Here is a 22,833-nt window from a genome sequence, read left to right as displayed (position 1 = left end):
ATGTTCGTTTAAAAAAAAAAAAATTGTTGAAGAACCACTGATCACACTGGGCACCCTACTCCCTTGGGTGCTCAGCAATACACACGTCAAGTTTGTCGATTGGTTTGGCAGTTCTCAAGATATGCGAAGGACATACACACACAGACCCACACTTTCAAAGACATTCTGTGTATAGATAATAATAATAGTAATTAATTACTTATTCATTCATATTATGTTTTTAATAATAACCTTTTAATGAATTTTCCAATTCTTTCCACGGGAAAAAAAATAATACAATAGAGCTATTGAAAAAATGTTGGATGCCATTATTATTATTTATGCACTGTTATTTGACCAACTCCATGATCCCAGCTGGCAGCTGCGTGTAGATACACATTCATTAACATGGACCTGTTCACCCCAGTGAGAAACCCAGTAACTCACTGGAACAATAATAAATGACATCATTGGTTGGACGCATATATCTGAAGGGCCCCACTGCATCAGGCATGCAAATACATTTTTAGCACACCAGTGAGAATTGAACCCTCCAACCCTGGCAGTGTTGGTATCATGTTCTCTAAGCTGTACACTACAGGATGGTTAAATGTGCCTTGCTCAACAGCACCACAGCGGTAGTTAATTTATGGCCCTTCCTTTGTGACTAGTTGGCTAGGCGTGCTCATGGTAATTAGGTAGTAAAAGCCCAGCCAATGGCTCAGTAGGCTAGTCATGTTTTGACTGCCCAGTGCCTTATTCAGATGCACTTGGCACACTGCTCACACAGACACAAGCACACACAGCAGTAGGGGAACGAATTGTATTGGCAGCCTGGTCAGTCAAAGAGGCGCCATTGGACAGAGCACATCTCTCTCTCTCTCTCTCTCTCTCTCTCTCTCTCTCTCTCTCTCTCTCTCTCTCTCTCTCTCTCTCTCTCTCTGTGTGTGTGTGTGTGTGTGTGTGTGTGTGTGTGTGTGTGTGTGTGTGTGTGTGTGTGTGTGTGTGTGTGTGTGTGTGTGTGTGTGTGTGTGTGTGTGTGTGTGTGTGTGTGTGTGTGTGTGTGTGTGTGTGTGTGTGTGTGTGTGTGTGTGTACGCACGTGCGTGCGTGCGTGTGTGTGTTGTGTATGTTAATCTATTGATTGTCATTGACCGTGACAGAAACATGTTAGGTCACCTCACCTCTAAAACTCTTAAGATCCTCTTAGACATGTGTGTTTACACACACACACACACACACACACACACACACACACACTGTGATACTGTACGCACTCACAGGATGGAGTTGAGTTGATCCCAATAAGATTGGCTCAGACTATGTCAGAGCCAATCTTATAGCAGGAAGCGTGGGTCAGGCAGAAGCTGCTCACCTATAGACGTACATAAATTGTGCTGTTCATTCTTACTGTCACAGGCTACCATACACACACACACACACACACACACACACACACACACACGCACGCTCGCACTCACTGTCAGTGTCAACATGTTCTCCCCCCACTCTTTCTTTCTTTCTCTCTCTCACTTCCTGTGTCTTTTGTCATCAGTCTTTTGATTGGCTCCCTTAAAAAAGAAAAACGCTTTGGCTCACAAGGTCTCTCTCCCCTCTTCAAGTTCTCTGCCAACCTCTTCCTTATCCTCTTCTCCCTGTCTTTAATGTTTTCTTCTCCTGGCCTTCTTGTGCTCTCTCTCTCTCTCTCTCTCTCCCCCCTCACCCGCCTCTTATAATCATGTTCCATGGATTAAGGGGCTTTCAACCGAGTGTGTGAGCAGTGTTTGCGTACACGCTGTTTGTAGCTTGCATGTGAATGAATGGATCTCTCTCTCTCTTGTGGGGTCAGTGCAGGGCAGGGCAGGTTCTGATCTGATAGTAAACATAGGGTTCGTTTCAGAGAAGTTTATCTTCTCTCTGGAGGGATATTGAGGTGACTTGAGGTAATTTACCGGTCTATCCTACTGTAAATATTTCATTAATTCGCTCTTTTCCCCCCTGCCAGTTCCCTACCCACCCACCCAAGTTAATTAAGGGCACTGCAACTGTATCTCTCTCTGTGTGTGTGTGTGTGTGTGTGTGTGTGTGTGTGTGTGTGTGTGTGTGTGTGTGTGTGTGTGTGTGTGTGTGTGTGTGTGTGTGTGTGTGTGCGTGTGTGCGCGCGCGCTCTAAATGGCGTCTGCTAAAGAGACTTGGCGTACGGAAAGAAAGACATGCAGGTGCTTGTATTTTGCAGGTACTGTACCGGCCAGCAGGAAAATAAACCCTGTTTTTCTTGTGAGGGAAATTATACATAGGATCACATACTGTAGCTGCTCCTATGTATAATGGTGTGTGTGTGTGTGTGTGTGTTTTCTGAGGTGTATATGTATATTTACGTATGTGCAAGTGCGTTCATGTATAGGTGCTGTGTGTGTGTGCCCGTTACTCTGTATGTATCGAACGTTCTGCACTGACATTTTTGCTTCTGTACCGCACATACGCGCGTGTGTGTGTGTGTGTGTGTGTGTGTGTGTGTGTGTGTGTGTGTGTGTGTGTGTGTGTGTGTGTGTGTGTGTGTGTGTGTGTGTGTGTGTGTGTGTGTGTGTGTGTGTGTGTGTGTGTGTGTGTGTGTGTGTGTGTTCGGTGTGTGTGTGCGTGTGTGTGTGTGTCTGTGTGTGTGTGTGTGTGCGTGCATGTGCGTGTGTGTGCATCTGGCAGTGAGCCAGGGGCTCAGCGTGTGTGTATTCCAGGGCCACAGAGCAGTGATTGTGCTCTGTGGTATGGGATGTATGCAGGGTTCCCCCCGTCATCCCCCCCGAGGTGACTGAGTGCACCGGAGGAGAGGAAGGAGGAACCTGTTCAACACCCACATTTCTTATTCTTCTTCTTCTTCTTCTTTTTTTTGCCTCAAGCCCCGATTCATGCTTCTTCGCACGGCGGTGTTGCATGCCGAGAATAGCAGACCTACAAGCTCACAACGCGTCGTGAGCCTGTAGGTCTGCTATTCTCGGGCCGTTCTCCGGACGCCATCGCGTGACGGAGCATAAATTAGGCCTCAGACTCCCTCTCTTCTCGGGGGGGGGAAGGGGGGTTTGAGCTGCTCACACTCCTGCTATTTAACTTTGCACATGCACACACATACAGTACACACACGCGCGCACAAACACACATCTCTCTGTTCTGTCTAGGTTGGTTGCCCCTTGTGTTAGTTAACGGCCATGTCAACAAAAAAAGTATTTCTTTCTACCCCATTACGGCCTGAAAGTAATTACCCTGTAGTGCGATAAATAAAGGTTACTTTTTTTTTTACGTTGAAGTGTGTGCATTTGTGTGCATGTGTTTGTGTGTGTGTGTGGGTGGGGGGGGGGGGGGGCATTACGTTCAGCCACTGCTCTAAACTGTGTTTGTCTGTAAGAGCTTAGCATGGGTGGGCGGCGTTGGAGAGACCTACAGTAAGCTGATTACCGTCTGCTAATGAGCCGCTTCTCACACGGTGTCTGTGTGTGCGTGCGTGCGTGTGAGTGCATGTTTGTGTGTGTGTGTGTGTGTGTGTGTGTGTGTGTGTGTGCGTGTGGGGGAGTGTGTGTGTGTGTGTGTGTGTGTGTGTGTGTGTGTGTGTGTGTGTGTGTGTGTGTGTGTGGGGGAGTGTGTGTGTGTGTGTTGTGTGTGTGTGTGTGTATGCAATATGCATGCACATACAGTATTTGTGCGCACATGTGAGTGTTTGTTTATCAATGCATTGAGGTTGTCATGTATGTTTGTATGTTTGTGTGTGCGCGTGCTTGCGTGCGTGCGTGCGTGCGTGCGTGCGTGCGTGCGTGCGTGCGTGCGTGCGTGCGTGCGTGCGTGCGTGCGTGCGTGCGTGCGTGCGTGCGTGCGTGCATGTGCATGTGTGTTCCTTCCTGTTTGCTCACCCAGCTGTATTTGGGACCGGATAGATCAGGTCGAGAGTTAAGGCACAGAGGGTCAGGCTCAAGGGGATGAGTGCAGGTCAGAGTTGGTGTGGAGGTCAGCGTTAGTGCTGACGGTGGGAACGGGATAGGGTCCACACAGGCGGACTGCTGCTATTCTCAGCAGATCCAACATAAAAATCTCATTTGCTTGCTTCCCACTTGAGCTTTCAACCTTTTCACTTCCGGGGACTAGGGGGGGGGGGGGGGGGACAGGGGGGCAAACTGAAGAGAGGACTTGGTAGGAAGTGTGTTCGGTGTTTGTTTCCACAAAATCCCCTCCTAGTCAGGTATAAGGTTACAGAGATGACATCTTCCTGTATGAGCCAAGTTACCTCTGCCATGGGTTCCCACCACAGAATCTTTGCACTGGGTTTTGGACAAATTAAGAAACAAGCTGTTTGACTCTTGAGTCAATCAGTCACCCCTGCAAAATAATACAGATGTATCTGGGAAGTCTCTTTTGAAGTGCCCAGGTATTTTTCTTCTTATTCAAGTTGTCCCTGTTGTGCACCGAGCCCTTCTACCCTTAACTGGCTGAACTGCTTTGGATCTTTCTATGTAAGAAATAAGCTCTTTAGCAAACAAAGTTTTATGATATTCACACGTCTAGTTCAATGAGACAGTCCACAAATCGACACACTTTATACCATTTTGACCCACACGTGCAATTAATATCAGTAAAATAATTTGCACACAATGGCTTCAAATGTTTCTTACGCTTTTGTTAACCACAGACCTTATTTTTGGCATAAAAAACTAAATCTGAAATGTTTAACCACTTAAACCCTATATATTTAGTTGAATAGCGTCCCGCATAGCTCTATACACTTATTCCTTGCAAGCTTGTAGATCAGCTAATTTTACCGAATGTTAGCCCCAGAATAGGAACGCTAGGGTTCATGTAGTTAAATAATGAGAAAGAATAAAAAATGTTAGGGGAGATGTATTTTACTTTGGAGTTTAAGGGACAAAACCCAAAAACCAAGGCATGGAAAGTGAGCCGAAAGTTGACTTTCAACTTCATGGCAAATATCCAGCTCTCCAGCACGTTAGCAGACCCTTGTGTTGGATCAATATGCGCTTCACACACAGCCAAGTTTGTAGCTACACTACCGGAGAAACAAATACAATGTTCTCTATCGGCTTTCAGAACAGGAGCTGTTCTGGGAGCATTTTTTAGCAAGGGGCTTTTCTTCTCCAACCAGCCATTCCTGACTCATTGTGATCTGGAAGCCACAGCTAACTTCAGATCAAGACTCGGATTTCATCCCGAAGAGTCTTTTTCTTTCCCCACAAATGTGAATACGTGGACACACAAAAGAACACGGCCCCACACAGACATACATATTTTGTCTGCCTGTCACTCCGAGACACACATCCTGCCTCTGTCAATCACCTTATGCAAACACCCCTGGCCCCCACAGTCCCTTTGCATACAAACGCACAAGATCAAGAATGCACCCCCCCCCCCCCACCCCTGCTTCCCCTCTCTCTCTCTTTAGGCAAGGCCGGTTTAATCTTGTTGGTGGGGAGGCGAGAAGGAGAGAGCGAGCGAAGGAGAGAGAAGAACAAACAGTGCCGAGGCCACCCTTATATAACTCCACGCGGATCGAATGAATGAGGAGGGATGTTTGCTCACCGCCTCCATTATTGGACTGAATGATCATTAACCTTCACGATGCCTCTCTGTGACGTCACCTCAACGTCAGCACTCGCACTCGCTCCTCGGCCTTGGGACCACGTCTTTGCTTTACCTTGATGGTTATTGAGGCTGGAAATTGACCCGTTGTGCACAATGTGTGTGTGTGTGTGTGTGTGTGTGTGTGTGTGTGTGTGGTGTCGGTGTGTCATAGACTTCTCCAGCCCCCCGAGCCCTCACACAATGTTCTCTAGCATCTGTGCCATCACAGACAGCCTAATCACAGCATTAGAAGCCGCTCTTCGGCAAATGAACGGAGCGTGTCGCTCTCGCACACACTCGTTTGGCGGGCCCGCTGTCTGGCGAAGAACGAGCCGAAGCAGCGAGGTGAAGAGGGGGAGAGAGAGAGAAAGATAAATGAGAGAAGCGGATGAGCGAGGGATGAGTGACGAAGAGGTGACACGTGTGCCTCCACTTACCGTCACACCCCCCCCCCACCACCCCACGCACATGTACTCACGCTTTCTCGCTCGTTTCTAATTTGTTTTTCTTGCTGTTTTTCATTTGTTGTTAACCCATTAATACCTGGAACGCATCTGTGTCACTTTAGATTTCTTTGGCTATTCAAAAATAGCAGATCTACAAGCTCATAGCGCGGCACCGAGTGCCGCGCTACGAGCTTGCAGATCTGCTATTTTTGAAAAATCGTTTTTTTTTGCTCACACATTGCAAGCGTTCACACGTGTACGTATTTTGTGTATATGCGCGTCGTGTGTGTGTGTACGTGCTGTGCACGTGCACGCTTGAGTGGTGTGCACAGGCAAAGTAGTCACTGCGTGTTCCTTTGGTGGTAGGGTCATCTGTAAACAGTGGTGAGAGGGAGTTTGGAGACCAGCACAAACTGAATATGAAGCATCATCCAAGCACAGCACACCCAAGCCACACACACATCTACACTTACAAACACACACACACACACACACACACACACACACACATCTGCACGTGCAAACATACACACAGTCTCACACACAGCCACACACTGGTCAGTCGTGCGTCATAACACCACTCATTTACATGATGTCGTGGCTGTGTGTCCACATTAATCCGCCTTGCTGTATGTATGTGAATGGGTTGTCCCGTCTACATTACAAACCGCGTGAGCATATGCTGTGCATACTCTGTGTGTGTGTGTGTGTGTGTGTGTGTGTGTGTGTGTGTGTGTGTGTGTGTGTGTGTGTGTGTGTTGTCAAGCTAAAAAAAAGCAGCAGCACTTCAGTGGCATCCTTTGGGTTCAGCTTTGACCAACCTCAGCTATTGCCTTGCTGCCCAGCATTACCCCAGGAGCCTACTACTCACACACACACACACACACACACACACACACACGCACACGCACACGCACGCACACGCATCCATGCACTCATACCTTTAACTTCTTTGTAACTGCCACCACCCCTGTAGCAACATGCAGTTCATTGAACCATGCTCAGTCGTACACAACCAGCACTGCCCTCATCTTACACACACATTAGCACTCACACTTCAAATAACTGCTCATGTTTTTGCAAGGAAACACACACACACACACACACACACACACACACACACACACACACACACACACACACACACACACACACACACACACACACACACACACACACACACACACACACAGAGAGAGAGAGCTCCAGTGTGTACTGGCTCCAAGCTGTGTAATGTCTAATCAAACGCTGGCGGCTAGACAACGCGTTGCACATACACACTGCATTCCTGGAAAGAACTCTACACAATACATTTAAAAATGGAGGGTCCTGTGAGTCTGCAAAACCTCACAGTACATCTGAGCCATGGCTTGAGAGAGAGAGAGAGAGAGAGAGAGAGAGATGAGATGAGAGACGGAATAGACTAAATAGAAAGATGGAGACAGGGTAGAGGGAAGGATACTTTTTTTCTTCTCTTTTTTTTCTTTTACGCACATATTTTTTTCCGCCAGTGGAGACGGCAAGACAAGAAGGCTTCCTATTGGACTCCCCCTGAAACCAAGTTCATAGACAAATATTGTCTGTGCCAAGTCGGCCTGTCTGGCTGTCAGCCCACACACACATTCATATACGTACGTACGTATGTGTGTATACATGTACTGTGTGTGTGTGTGTGTGTGTGTGTGTGTGTATATATATATATATATATATATATATTTTTTTTTTTTTTTTTTTAAATAAATTGTGTGTGTGTGCACAGCACACAGATGTCCAAATCCACACATACAGACGGAGTCTCATATCTGCATGCCTGCACAGTCAGTCGCACATAACTCAACAATGTGCGTGCGTGGACGTGCAGGCACATGCACACATGCACACTCCCCCCAGGCTACCCTGTTTTCACAGAACCACACTGCTCAGAATCAAGAGATTAGGGTTACACATGCTATCTTAATACGAAGAGGTGGTGTGTATGTTAAAGTGTGTGTGTGTGTGTGTGTGTGTGTGTGTGTGTGTGTGTGTAGGGGGATGGGTGTCTCTATTAATAATTACACAATTCATCAGACTAGTACAGAGGCCAGGAGCCAGCACATGGGCACACACACACACACTCACACGTCTCTCATTCAAATAAGAGATCGATCCAACAGACACTGGTTTGCAGACTCACCGGACAAGACTCTTTGTAACTGCCCAAAACTATCGGATTGCTTTCTCCCAGGGAATGGGAACTGGGACTTTTTTTTATCATTGCAATACATTTTCTACTGTATCATTAATTCTGTGTTTTATTGTTTTTCTTATTTTTAAAATCGTATTTTTACACAGATATTTAACAGATTTAGATATAAAACTATATATCGCTTCTGTCGGATGGCAACCGTGTATGTCCAAAACCCTTTTTTATTATTATTTTATTGTGAGCTTGTAGATCTGCTAGTTTCACTACATTTGCGCAACGCTTCTGTATGATGGAGTAGGTTATTAATTTCGGATTTCTTTTTTTATATGGAGGTACGGGAATTTTATATCCATTATAGTTCAATACTGTCCTGTTTACCTTCCACTGCACCCACTGAAGCATGGAAATCCCCCCATGCCATGTGTTTGTTCTGTGGAATGCAGAATAATATGTCTGAGCAACCCGCCTTAAAAACGAGGTGGTGGAACGGCTTGTGTTTCACTTCGGTTGTTCCTCCAACGTCGGAGGACTGAAGACATCGGCATTCTGGGAAAAGCATTACTTGGAAGCGAGGAGCTTGCCTGCTTGCTCAAGCTTTCAGCATAGTAAATCACTTCACTCAAGAACAGCCTTTGTGCATGTGCATGTGTGTGTGTGTGTGTGTGTGTGTGTGTGTGTGTGTGTGTGTGTGTGTGTGTGTGTGTGTGTGTGTGTGTGTGTGTGTGTGTGTGTGTGCACACATGCGTGCATGCATGTGCGTGCACGCATTCCCGTGTGTGTGTGTGTGTGCGTGCACACATGTGCTTGTGTGTGTGCGTTTATTCTGGACAGCTCTGCACATGCTTTGGCAGAAAGTGGCAAAACTGGTGGGGCAACAGACCCGACACAGAAAGACAGAGAGAAATCGGGAGACTGAGTCAGCGAGTAAAGAATAGCGATTGTGCGTGCAGGAGATCCTGGTTGGCTGTACAGTACATATCGTCAGGGCTTGCAAAATATCCACCACACAAAGTTCCAATTTTGGGTTTGCGCTCGCGTTACCCACTACCCTTTGCTCCCGTTGGCTTCCCCTCTCTCCCCATTCTGTGGACGAGGACAGGACGTCCCCCCCTCAACACAGATCAGGATTCCAGCCAGTAGCCTATCTGTTACACAAGGACACATGCAACTCATTTTAAATGTTGGATTCGTATCCTCGCTTGAATTAAGTAATACGTGCAAAAAGATTGATCCATTGCAGAGTTGCAACGTGGCTCGAGGACGTATAAGGATGAAGTATGCATTGTCTTCCCCCCTCATGGTCTGATTACTGCAGAAACGTGATACAGTTTTGCTGGTCTGTTGTTGGCCCACGTTTGTTTTGGGCCTGCAACCTGTAAGCCTCTGACAGGACGTTTGTGAACACGTCAGAGTCGTGTTGGATATCTGGACCATCAGCTTAACCCTGATTTACGCGAGGCGGTACGACACGTTGTGAGCTTATAGATGGGCGGCTATTTTTGGTGCAGGACAGCGTCGTATGACTACATTTAACCCATTTAGACCTGAGGCCGATTCTACAAAATGTCTTCTAAATCCTAACTGTTTTCTTTTTTTAAACTTATGCTATGTCAGTGGTTCTCAATCCTTTTCATGTCAAGGACCCCAAAATGTATATGTATTTGGCCGCGGACCCCCATCTCAAAATATTTATTTCCAGGGACCCCCAGAAGCAAAGATTTGAGTTACAAATGTTTGCTTTAAAAATATATATATATTCAAAGATTTGCACAAATTTTCACGATTTCTCAAAAATACCAGATCTACAAGCTCATAGCGCAACACTCGGTGCCGCGCTATGAGCTTGTATATCTGCTATTTTTGAATAACCAAAGTGTAAAATAATGCTTTTTAGCTCAAATCTAAAAATAGATAAAACACAGATGCTTCTCCCGGTCTTAATGGGTTAAATTAGGCCTTAGTACCATGCGGGCCAGAGTACAGTTGACTAAAAGCTTGTTGGAAATACAGCTGGTCTCTATTTTATGTCGTTGTAATGAATGGAGACAGACAGACAAATAATGCAACGTAAGGGATAATGCACTGTCTGTGAGCATTATATATACGACAGCGTGCTACAGCCCGACTTCCAGCGGAGGCCCCCATAAAGTGCGGCTATGTTCTCATAACTGACTTACTCACAGTTATCCCGTTTAGGGCCACAGCAAATGTTACATTAGAAAAGCCTCCCATGATTCTCATTCATTCAGTGTAGCTATAGTAATGTATTTTGTCACCAGGTGTTGCTAAATAACGAAAAGGACCACTTCCTTGAACTACAAAGGTACACTTAGAGGAGCGCACATCTCCGCCAGCAGGCATGCCCTAAATAATAATAGCGATGTATGCAGTGAAATATCTACTTATAGCCATAAAAGAGTAGCATGGCGTGTAATTACCAGTTGTACATCATCTCAACATTCTTCCGCCCTTCTCTCATAAACATTCATCGTTGTCTCTGCTTTGTCCATCGTCGTCACTCTAAACTCGGTAAAAGCGGCTAAGTTAAGACAGAGTTAAGACAGCTCGGAGCTGAGTTGAAAGTGCACGGACATTGAGACTCCAAATCTTAGTCACATTTATAAATGTATATTTTTGGTGTCAATCTCTAACGTCGGCTTGCACCGGCAATCTGTCATGTCTGCATTTGGCTACTTCCAGTACATCCCATAAGCAATCCCATAAGATGATAGCGTTATAATTTGCTAGTTGGGATGAGTGGGATGCTTAGGCCATGGCCTGGAAGGACGATTGCGCTGAGAAAAAAAAGAAAAGAAGGAATTGTGATGCTGTGAGCTATGTGAGAGTGCAGCCAACACCAAATCGGGACTCCTGAATCGCTGCCCTTCACACCCTCCGGTCTAGCATCAGGGTCTTGAGCTCTGCAGTGTCATTTGTTCCGCTGTTGCGCCGCAGTGTGTCTACGTACGTACGTAGGTAGCGTTCCGCTTTCCCTTCCTAGTTGTGCCTTGGGTTGGCTCCCACAGTATGTTCACATTTCTATCAGAAATAGTGTAAATAGCCAATCTAAGCTCACAATGCATCACATAGCAACGCATTGAGATGGTAGATCTACTATTTCTGAAAAAGATTGGTTCCATTTCCTCAAAACTAACGGTTTTGTACATTTCCACCTGACAATATGAGAAAAAAAAATACATTTATGCTCATATCATGTTAGCCTAACATAGCCTACAAAATATAGTCTATGTGAAGGATGTGAAAGAAGTTCCTGTTGTCAGGGGGTTTTCATTTTTTTTGCTCATCTTTATATTTGTTAGTTTTTCTTGCTTAGCAGCACTGCTTCTGTCTGTGTGTGTGTGTGTGTGTGTGTGTGTGTGTGTGTGTGTGTGTGTGTGTGTGTGTGTGTGTGTGTGTGAGTGTGAGTGTGAGTGTGAGTGTGTGTGTGTGTGTGTGTGTGTCTCTCAGTCTCTCACTCAGTGTCCTCAGGAATGAAAATGTTCTCTCCTTCTTGTTCTCTCTCTGCACATTCTCCTGTCCCCCACACATTCCAAATGGTCCATGTGGTACAACACACCCTCTCCTTCCCTTCCATCATTATCTCGTCTCTGTCGGGGGGAAACCTTGTATGTCAAAACCCGCTACTTTTCAGGAAATGTAAAAAAAAAAGAACCTGTGTTCCCATAGATCCAATGTATTATTATTTAGTCACAAGCACTTGTTAATACCCCCCCCACACACACACACACACACTTAACCACAACATTTTATTTTCCAAAAATAGCAAAAACATCAGTTCTACAAGCGTACAACGCCTATTTTTGCTACTTTTGTGTGACACTGTAGGAGGACAAAAAAGGGCATTAAAGGAGGAGTTCACCCAAAAAATGACTTATTTTCTATCAATTGCACACCCTATGAAGCCTTGAATCCATGGATTCTTTTTTGTTTTTGTCGCATTCCTAAGCTAATAATTTGATTCCCGTCTCCTACCGGCTAATGTATCCGGTAGGAGAAACAAAGTAGATTATTTGTGTCTCCTACCGGAAATACACACGGTCATCAAATTATTGTCTTAGGAATGCCACAAAAACAAAAATAAATCCATGAAATCAAGGCTTCATGGGGTGTGTAATTGATAGAAAATAAGTATTTTTTTCGGTGAACTCCTCCTTTAATGTACGAAAAAACATAGAAAGTTTAAATATGGAGATACTCAACAGTGATGATCTGCTGTGTGTGAGGGCTGTATGTCTGTCTGAGACCCTTTTTATTAGGGCTGGTCACAAATTCACAATACAATATTATCACAATATCGATATCAAAGTATTTGGTAAAAGATATATAGTTATATATGATGTAGTCCATATCGCCCAGCTCTGCCACTTAATTACCTTCAAATATATTCAACTTCATTCTCAAGTTCATTGTAAAACCATTTTAAATAACAAGAGTACAACTTATGACATCCAGACCTTGGATGGAAACCAGTGGTGAATCACCACTGATTTTCTCCCAACCAAGTTGGGAGAAAATCAGTGCAACCCCTTTCGTTGTTTGTTTTCTTGTAAATTATAAGTTAACTCTAGATTTGAATTTAAGAAGAATCATTAAGTCCTTATGATTTTAATTAAGCCCCTTGCTTTTGGTTCTGTCTGAGTCATAGCCCAAACATCTGCCATCTGCCTTATGTCATAAACACACACCTTATTGCTTTTATTACTACCTCTCTTACTTTCTTCTTTTTTTTTCACCTTCGCTCTTTATTTCTTATGCTCTGGCCATCTCCCTCTTTCATAATACGTCTGCACTGCAGCAAGGCCCCGCCTGTGCTAAAACAGGCTATGTGTGTGTGTGTGTCTGTATGTGTGTGTGTGTGTGTGTGTGTGTGTGTGTGTGTGTGTGTGTGTGTGTGTGTGTGTGTGTGTGTGTGTGTGTGTGTGTGTGTGTGTGTGTGTGTGTGTGTGTGTGTGTGTGTGTGTGTGTGTGTGTGTGTGTGTGTGTGTGTGTGTGAGAGAGAGAGAGAGAGCGTGCGTGCATAGGGGTTAAGAAAATATTGATAGACTTGGGTAGGGCAACATTTGTGCCTAATTTATAGCTGTTTCAAAAATAGATGACCTACAAGCTCACAACGCATCGCTCTTTGATACATTGTGAGCTTGTAGATCCGTTATTTTTGGTGTGTGACAGCAGCATGCAACTGATGTAGTCAATTATAATTTTTTGATCGATTCAAAAAATTTCACTTCGATTAGAAAACCTGCCTCTCAATTATTTGATTAATTGGCAGCCCTACACTTGAGTAACGTGATATGAGCTTTTTTTCTGATATTGTATCAATTCTCAAATACACTGTGTCGATCCACTGTTTGTTTACTCAGATTTTATGCATATAGTGGTGTGTTATTTATAATTTGACAGTTTACCTAAAAATAGATTGCAATATATGGCAGTATAACCCCTGTATCTGTCAGATTCTTTCCAATACCCAGCCCTAATCCACAGTCCATAATGTCTTTCCATATCTCTGTGCAACCGTATCCCCTGGTATGTACACACTCCTGTACGTATCTCTCACACACACACACACACACACACACACACACACACACACACACACACACACACACACACACACACGTCTGGGTAAATAGCTTATTACATAATAAGAGGGGGGTCTTTGGGGCCAAGAGAGTGAGTGACAGCGGCAGCGTCAAAGGCGAGAGCGAGCGTACGTGTGAGATTGAGAGAGCTGCAACAAGTGTGCAGAGGAGCAACCGTGCATGGCACTCTGTGCTGTGCATAACCAACCCAGCAGGGGCGTACAGTGTACTAACGTCTACTACTCAGTAGACCAATGTATTGGTCTGGCTGTATGTATTGGCCATTATTTAGCTTCTGTTTTTACGACATCAGTATCGGCAATTATGCAGCCGATGTGCCCTGATTCTTAACCACCCTATTTTGGGCATATCATTATAGCTGACAAAGTTCAAACGTTTTAACCCATTAAGACCTGAGGCGATTCTTAATTTTTTTAACAGTTTTTGGAAAAAAATCTAAACATTTTTTTCAAGATTTTTCAAAAATAGCAGATCTACAAGCTCATAGCGCGGCACTCGGTGCCGCGCTATGAGCTTGTATATCTGCTATTTTTGAATAGCCAAAGAAATCTAAAGTGACACAGATGCGTTCCAGGTGTTAATGGGTTAAAGCACTTTTTAACAAAATAACGGTCAAATCATTAGTTTGGCTAGGACTCTCCAAAATCCCCCAAATACTGTATGTAATTTGTCGGGTGAGTGCCAGAGTAGTAGATTCTAAGGCACTCTGTGGTTCTCATTAGTGTCTGTGCTGTTAGCCATTACCTGCCTTTGTTCCATCTTAGTAGATACAGTACATAACCAGTAACTGTGCATTGTTGACATCCACAATTCAGTGAATTCAACTGTGTATAAGTCAAAGTGCATCAAATTAGTAGAACATCCATATAGTGTTGAGGATTATTGATTATGAGGATTATGAATAGCAGTGTCTCTCTATGGCCAGCCGTGTACCACCCCTATGTAAGAGAAGTAAGAAAACCAGGTTAAACACGAGCATGTAGTGCAAAGACAAGTTAGCAAAACACTCTGCAGTATATGAAGACATTTAAGCGAGTTTTTTTCATGCAGCTCAGCAAATTGAGTTTGACGGCGCATAAATATGTTGAAGAATCACTTTTGAAAGCTGGTTGCAACAGACTCAATGTGGTCGGAGATCGACTGGCATGATGAAATGCACAAACTAATCTCATATGGGAGACTAATGTGAAAGTTCCTTTACAGGACAAGAGAGAGTCTCTTCAAGAGCTGCTACGTTCAAAAACAAAGTTTCTTAACCACTTAAACCCTATGGTCTTAGTTGACCGTGGTCCACCAAAGGTCTATCCTTGGCTCAGTCCTTTTTTCCCCTCTACACCAAATATCTTCACCGAAAATAGCTCCTCTACAAGCTCACAACGTTGTATTTGTGAGCGTGTTGTATTTTTTGTGACCCATTTATGACCCAGGATAGGGATGCTAGTGTCCGTGTGGTTAAATGTCTTCTTCTCTCATGAATAGTTGAACATTAACATGTCCACTCAAATGAGTTGGATGTATGTTTTCTAATTAAGACTCACTTGTGCGAGTGTATTGGCCCCCGCGCAATTCATTACATAAGGAAATGCAATTAAATCAGGCGAGTGTGCTACATTACTGGGATGATTCTACTCTACTGTATGTTCATGACCGATTGACTTCCTGGCATCTCTTGGAGAAATGAAATGCCCAGACGCAGGGGGTGTCCTGGCAGTGACGACTGCCAACGTTCAATCAACGTACTCCCAAGTTTGTATGGTGGGTCAAATCCGGCCCAAGTTTCCCCGTTGTCCGGTTTTTCATTCTACACACTTGTCCGCTTGAAGGGAAATGCAGACTACTATTGTAAAAGCACTCTTGCTATTGTTTGCTGCGGTGAAACGTTGGTAACGTCACTTATAGTAATTGCCATGCTTGTATTTGAACTGAAAGCGTATGAGGTAGCCTATATCGAGTATCATTACTTGAGAACTTCTGAAACTCATACAGTATTGTATAATGTAGTATGTTTTATGAAATATTTAACTTCAACGTATGAAAGTTACATGCCCCATGGTGGGGCTGTGATCGCCCTTAAACCTTGCCCAAATGCATGATTGTGCTAAGAAATGGTCAGTCTATCAGTAGCTGAAAATGTAACTTTGTGTTAATAAAAGTTTTTTCTTTTTCTTTTTTTTGATAAAAATATGGTCACAATGGTCATTTACGCAATGTTGGCAGAATATGCCACGGCATTGTTCCCTCTACTCTGACCTCATCTGTCATCCATCAACATAATGTCAACTCTTCTGCTTCTGTTTACTAGTCTAGTTGCCTTCTTTTAGCCACTGCACTTCAAAATGCTGAATGTAAAACTGGACCCGCATGGGTGAGTTTTTGCGCTCTCATCATTCAGTCAACACTCAGGGATTTTGCAGTGTGCTACATTCTGATAAACACGTCTCATGGCTGAAAGTGAACAAGAAACAAGAAATAGAAACGTCGGATCCACTCAGACTGACTGACAGACCAAGTGACCAACGGGTCAGAGTGAGTCATGTCTTGTGGAGAGCAGCTTTTGTGTCGTTCACAAAATGACAGACTCCATTTACGACCAGAGAGAACAGGGTGGCTTTCACTTTTATAGAGCAGTAGATTGAGACATCGCACAGACTGGAGTAGACTATCTCTCCCCACTGTTCCAGACACAAAAGCGCACGCACGCACGCGCTCACACCCACACACACACCCACACACACACCCACACCCACACACACACACACACACACACACACACACACACACAGACAGACAGACAGACAGACAGACAGACAGACAGACAGACAGACAGACAGACAGACAGACAGACAGACAGACAGACAGACAGACAGACAGACAGACAGACAGACAGACAGACAGACACCCACACGCACACCCACACGCACACGCACACGCACACGCACACGCACGCACACATACACACACACACAATCGGATGGCAAGGGAACCGTTTATTGGCTACACACAGGCTGCAGAGGCAGATAGCCTTGTCTGCCCTCTTGAGTTAGAGAGCCTTGGGACAGACATGCACCCTTGCATGTCACGCTCGCACACTCACACACAGGCACACGCACATACACACAGTGTCTCTACCACTGCCATTATTATATCGATTAGGAAACAACACGAGGAAATGAATGAGATTGCTTGAGAAGCGGTCGGGGGAAAAAAGAGGGAAGGAGACGTGCGAGAGGAAGTAAGGATATCTGATTTGATTGGCTAGAAGTAGAGGAACCATTTCCTGTCTGACTGCACACAACAGGGTCTCATGTGTGGGTGCAGGAGTGTGTGTGTGTGAGAGAGAGCGAGCACGTGCAAGTGTGTGTGTGTCTGTGTGTGTAGGCACACAAAGTGATGGATGCACTGATGCACTTGCTGACCGTGGCCTGATCCTGGCTAATGATTTTCATTCATATTTCCATGTATTTTTGCCTTTTTTGTTTTGTTTTGGAAAGCAATGCAGGCATCAAGCGAATGTCATCCCTATAATATATATATATTTCTGTGCATGTGTTTCTGCATGTGCTGCTGCGTGCGTGTTTGTGTTTGTGTGTGTATTCACATCTGTCCAAGTCCATTGCTGTGCACTTCTCGCACAGGTCCAGCCAGTCTCCTTTACTGCATTTTCACCTGGGTTGTTTGTGTTGCCGTCTTCAGGCAGAATGAGCGGCCACGCTGCATATGTGCTGCGCTCTCTAGGCCATCAGGGCTTGGACGGGCTGGCAGGCACCGTCTGTGCTGGGGGGGGGGGGGCACTAAATATAGCCCACTGCACCAGAAAGAAAGAAGGGAAAACGGAGCGAGGGAGGGTTGTAAATATAGAGTAGGCCTGTACAATTAGAGAGCTGAGCAGGGCTGGGGAATTTTTAAGGACGGCGGCGACTTGGGGGAGCGCTCTTCCTCAACTGGGCCGCCATGCTAGCTCTCTGCGTGTTGAATTGCTTGACTGGTAATGACTTGTTTACAAGCTGCGGTGCCTTTTTTGCAAAGGCGCCTGTCAGACTTGACCTGCAGGATATGTCCTATTAAAGGGTATTTAAAGTAATAGACGCACGGTAAACTGGATCCTGATTTAATTACTACCTCTAAATCGCACCATTTATGTGTTTAATCAATTAATTCAGCCATTTGAGAAATTGGTTTTCCTGTAGCATCAGCATTAAATCAGGTGCTTCCTGCAGGTATGAAAGAAAAATAATGCGTAGTAATAATATTCACTGTGACCCTGATATGAAACAAATATATTAGGATCGTTATTGGTCTGTTTGGAGGAGTCTGATGATTGGTTGATGCAAAGCAAGTGTTCTGCACTCCACTCTATAGCGCATGTATCCTCGAGTCTCAGTCCCACCCTCCAACCCCTTTACCAAAAGTACACACTGTTCTATATAACAAAGACATGTGCGTGTGTGTTTGTTTGTTTGTTTGCATGTGTGTGTGTGTGTGTGTGTGTGTGTGTGTGTGTGTGTGTGTGTGTGTGTGTCTGTGTCTGTGTGTGTGTGTGTGTGTGTGTGTGTGTGTGTGTGTGTGTGTGTGTGTGTGTGTGTGTGTGTGCGTGCGTGCGTGCGTGCGTGCGTGTGCATCTGCGTGTGCGCTGGTGAAAATCACAACTCTTTGTGTTATTGCAATAATGACCTTTTCCTAATGGTCTGCATGCTCGGTTACATAATGTGACGCAAAGCAGTTGCCCGAAAAACCTGACATGCTATTTTCTGCATCCCTGTGTTACCTTATTCCCTGGTGGTACGTGCACACTCTAAGAAACACACGCACACAAACACACATTTTGACTTGAAGCCTGCAGCAGTGGGTGTCCTCACTTTCCCCTTCATCTGATTTGTCCTGTTTGAAACTGTGCTTTCTCCTCCCACCATGTTTGGCTCTATCGTGCATTTCTTTTGTTTCCCTCCCTCTATTGGTCACAGTGCTCCAGACATGGATATCTTACATACGAGATAATAGGATTGACCGTTAAGCAGAGGAGACAGAAAAATGTCATAATATTATGTTGGGTTTTCCTATCAAGCTATTATTTACTGCATGTCTAACTGATTATTCTCTCTCTCCCTCCCTCCCTCTCTCTCTTTCTTTACCAGAGTGTTGATATCGGAGCCCTGTCCTTGGATCTATCACAAAAAGAAAATATGAACTACAATCTGGTACTACTCTCCTAGAGCTCCATGCTGTAGCTCCTCCTCATCTGTTGTGTGACCACCAATCACATCAAGGAGACAGGAGTTGGACCGGACAGCCACCCCCGCCTACCCAGCCCCACCCCGAAGCACTTTGTAAAGAGGGAAAAGATGGACTACTCTTTTCCTTTTTCCTTTCTCTTTTTTGCTGTCATGTTTATTGGTTATATCAACCAATGGGGATGTGTGCCAAATGATTTAAAATGTTTTGGTTCTTTTTAACAACTCCTCACTCCGTGAGGTGTGGACATGCAAGATCAGAGGGGTACGAAAAACAGCCGTCAACTGGGAGACGGCAATAATTCTGATCCCAGAAAGAGAAGAAAAAAGTTCAGCTGATAAGAAGCCCAACGATGGCTGAATATGTAGAGTACGATAAAGAAAATATATAGAACTACATATATTTCTGCTCAAAAGTGCCTCATTTTCAAATTGTAGCCATTTTACAGAGAATTTCTTCTTAGCATAAACTAACTGAAGCTTTTTTGTGCTTTTATTTTGAAGTAGTAAAGAATGATGCCGCTGCAGATTGAATCGGTACAGAGGACAGCACTGGTATGAGACACATTGCTAATGATAATGATGATAATATACTAGCAACCAGCTGGCCTTACTGTGAGAACTATGACTAGCATAGCTTGTGTTAGCTGCCTGCTCATCGCTTGACACTGTTTGCCCCCGTGGTTTTCCCTTTCTTTGACTCTTTTTGTTCTTTCTTTCTGCCCACAAACATACCAACCTGACACTTTACAGTGGATACACTTTTTGGTGCTGTTAATATAGCCATACACAGTCAGTATTAAATGCACATTGGAAATGAAAGGCACTCACATGTCAAATGAACATATTCATATTGTGCCAGGGGGTCAATTGCCCGTCCTGTTCACTACAGCTCAGGGCGAGACCCTCGTATGGAGATAAGCAATCCTATTAGCGTTTATAGCTCCAGACAGTTGCATGCTTCTTAATCCCCATTGTCTCAGGATGCTAATGTGCAGTGCACACAGCACAGGATCTAGATCCTAACTATAGCCATGATGATAATGCTTTGCAAAGGCCAGCATTGCCAACCTCCGTCTCAGTAGCGGTTGTGCTGCTTGCACACCAGGTTTGGGGTCACTTGAAACTTAAGTTCAATTCATTCCAAATGTTAGATGTACCTGCTATTCTTTTGTTAAATAAGATTTTTTTTTTTTTCATTTACTGCATTCGCAAGTTCAAAGGTTTTTACATTTTTTAATTTGGGGTAAAATCCACTTCCTGATTGGTTGATTTGAAAGTGAATTGATCCCAAACCTGGCATGTTTTAACTGCCAGCGTGGTTACAGGGCAACTTCTCATCTACTCTCTCTCTCTCTCTCTCTCTCTCTCTCTCTCTCTCTCTCTCTCTCTCTGTCTCTCTCTCTCTCTCTCTCTCTCTCTCTCTCTCTCTCTCTCTCATTTTAATCTTCTCTGCTATGCATTAGCACTTAAGTGCCTGTCCGTCTTAATTCGTCTGTTTCTGTTATTTTCATTCTTCTTAGCAGCTAGCACTTATTAGGGCTGTTCTGGCAGAATATATAACTCTATTTTTGTGTCTATATTTTGTCTGTAGCCTCTGTACAGTTCTGTAAAATTACCCCCTCAATGATGTTTGTTGATATGACAATGACCCATGAGAAGACTTGACCAACAACAAACGACAAAGACCCTCATTGGAAAGGTTTTTGTGTGTGTGCTGTTTTGCTATGCCGATGATGGAGGATTCAATCGCAGGGCCACCTGTGCCAAAACATGACGAAAGCCTAGAGAAATGACTATGTTGTGAACCTCTCCGACGGCACCACAAAAGGCAACCTTCAGTTCTCAAGTCTCAAGATATATTGCTTTGTTTATTTTGTCATTTTGCAAAATGTAACCTTGCCTGCTCTCCTATTGTTTTCTTTTGCAGGGGGAAAAACGGACATTTTGCATTTGGCAGAGTCCGCTTATGTGATGATAACTTTGAGATAAACACTATCATGATGACTCGCTTCTGCTTTAGTTTGCTATGAATTTACCTCTCTGACACATAGATTTAATGAAATGCATGGACAGAAGGAAGGCCACACAGTGAAATCTGTGTTAATTTATCTCTGAAAGTGTAAACGTGGACCAGTAAGGGTCCATGTTTACACTGTCAGTTAAATTAACACTCCGGATTTTTCTGCATACCAGGGGAAAACAGCAATTTAGTCACAGTTCTTTTTTCCCAGAAAACATGCATAATGCGCAGTCCCAGCGTGTTCTCATGTGTTTGTCTGCCTTGGGTGCCTCATGAACTTTCTTACCCACGTCACATGACTATTGGAGCCTGGAGCGTAACGTAACAATGCCGCTTTATTGCTAGCAGATTGAGATCTGTGGTTAGAATTGCCCCTAATGGTTCCTATTGCAGAAGTGGAAAAAATTACGAAAAAAGATTGGACTTCAACCTCACTGTGTGAGGTTATTCAACTCGGGGCTCGTTTGAGTGACAGGGCACACAGGCAGTGACATTCACACTACACACTCATGTGGGCCAGCATATCATGACGTTTGATACATTCTCTTTGAAATGGTCATCTGTTGTTATGACTTGTCAGTCCTCTAGCCTGGAAACCAGACAAATGTGTCAGTCCTCAGCCGACCACAGAGACTGAGCACTCCAGGAATTTGAATGAAAAGCGCACAAGAAACAGACATGGAGGGATTAGATGCTTTAAAAACCCTGACGACGGTCATTGTTATCCGGCCACTTAGCTGTCCCTTCAGTAAATGGAGATCATCTAATGAACTGAGCTTTGAACCCTGTCATTTGTCAGAATTGTCACTCAATCAATGGTCTACTCTAGCATAATCTAGTGTCACCAATGGCTGCTCCAGGCCAGCCTCAGCCTGTCCCAACACGACACGCGGTAGTGTTAACATGAGATTTGAGAGTTGTAACAATGTATCGAATGAAGTTTTGTTTGGGAGAGCTCAGGCACAGGGGATTTCTGGGCTGTAATGATGTTCTGTTTGTTTGGTTTTGTTTCCCAGCGCAACGAGAGGAGAGTTGTTCTTTAATTGGGCAGGAAAACACTGCTGTGCCACAAGTGTTTTATCTGTCTTTATTTCCCCTATTCTTCCATCTTAGGATAGGAAGGCTATGAATGGGGAGAAAATGTGTGACATTTGCCCATGATGTGTAGACAATTAAATTTTTTGTTGCTTGAGGAAGAAAATGAAAAAAAAAACGACTAAAAGAAAGTCAAACAACAAAAGGAGTTGTGGTTTCTTATTTCTGGGACAGAGAACAAAGTTTCCTTTTTAATGTGAAATAATGGGGAGTTGAGGATGGATTTGTATGAAATGCGACAGACTGGGACAGTAAAAACAAACAGTTGCACTACTGACAGAGAGAGAGAATGCCAGAAGACACCACTTCATAAGACTCCTAATTGCCAGCGTGCACGTTTGCATAACACACTCTGACACTATCCTTGGCTTTCACACACAAACACACATTCATAAAGGCTGTGACCACAGTGCACAGATGTCATCACAGTGGAAGAGAAAACCATTTGATCACAGACAGTTTTACCCGCAAAGCCTTTTTGATCCATGTTGACTCACTATCACCACTCCCACTGATAAGATCGCTTATTGTCAGGGTGGCGGGTGGCCAGCGGAGTTAATCACCCGTCTTACGGTAATTTGACCAACTGCTGCTCCGAGGGTGAGCTGTCAGCCCCCCCCCCTCTCTCTCTAGTTATC

The 22,833-nt window shown here is 44.3% G+C and overlaps 1 protein-coding gene across 1 annotated transcript in view; it reads left to right on the top strand.

Annotated features, from left to right (window-relative positions):
* Positions 1 to 21,084, top strand: part of LOC308102401 (insulin receptor substrate 1-B) — a 49,489-nt gene extending 28,405 nt beyond the window's left edge. Inside the window, exon 4 of the mRNA XM_080452100.1 lies at positions 18,982 to 21,084. Coding sequence (XP_080308226.1) covers positions 18,982 to 18,989 — 8 coding nt within the window. The 3' untranslated portion in view covers positions 18,990 to 21,084. The remainder of the gene's footprint in view (positions 1 to 18,981) is intronic.
* The last annotated feature ends 1,749 nt before the right edge of the window (positions 21,085 to 22,833 follow it).

The sequence above is a fragment of the Gymnoscopelus braueri genome (assembly GCF_963280865.1).
Source record: "Gymnoscopelus braueri genome assembly, chromosome: 15".
Taxonomy (NCBI): Eukaryota; Metazoa; Chordata; class Actinopteri; order Myctophiformes; family Myctophidae; genus Gymnoscopelus; species Gymnoscopelus braueri.
The sequence above is the reverse complement of the archived record's forward strand: the minus strand, read 5'-3'. Positions and strand labels throughout refer to the sequence as shown.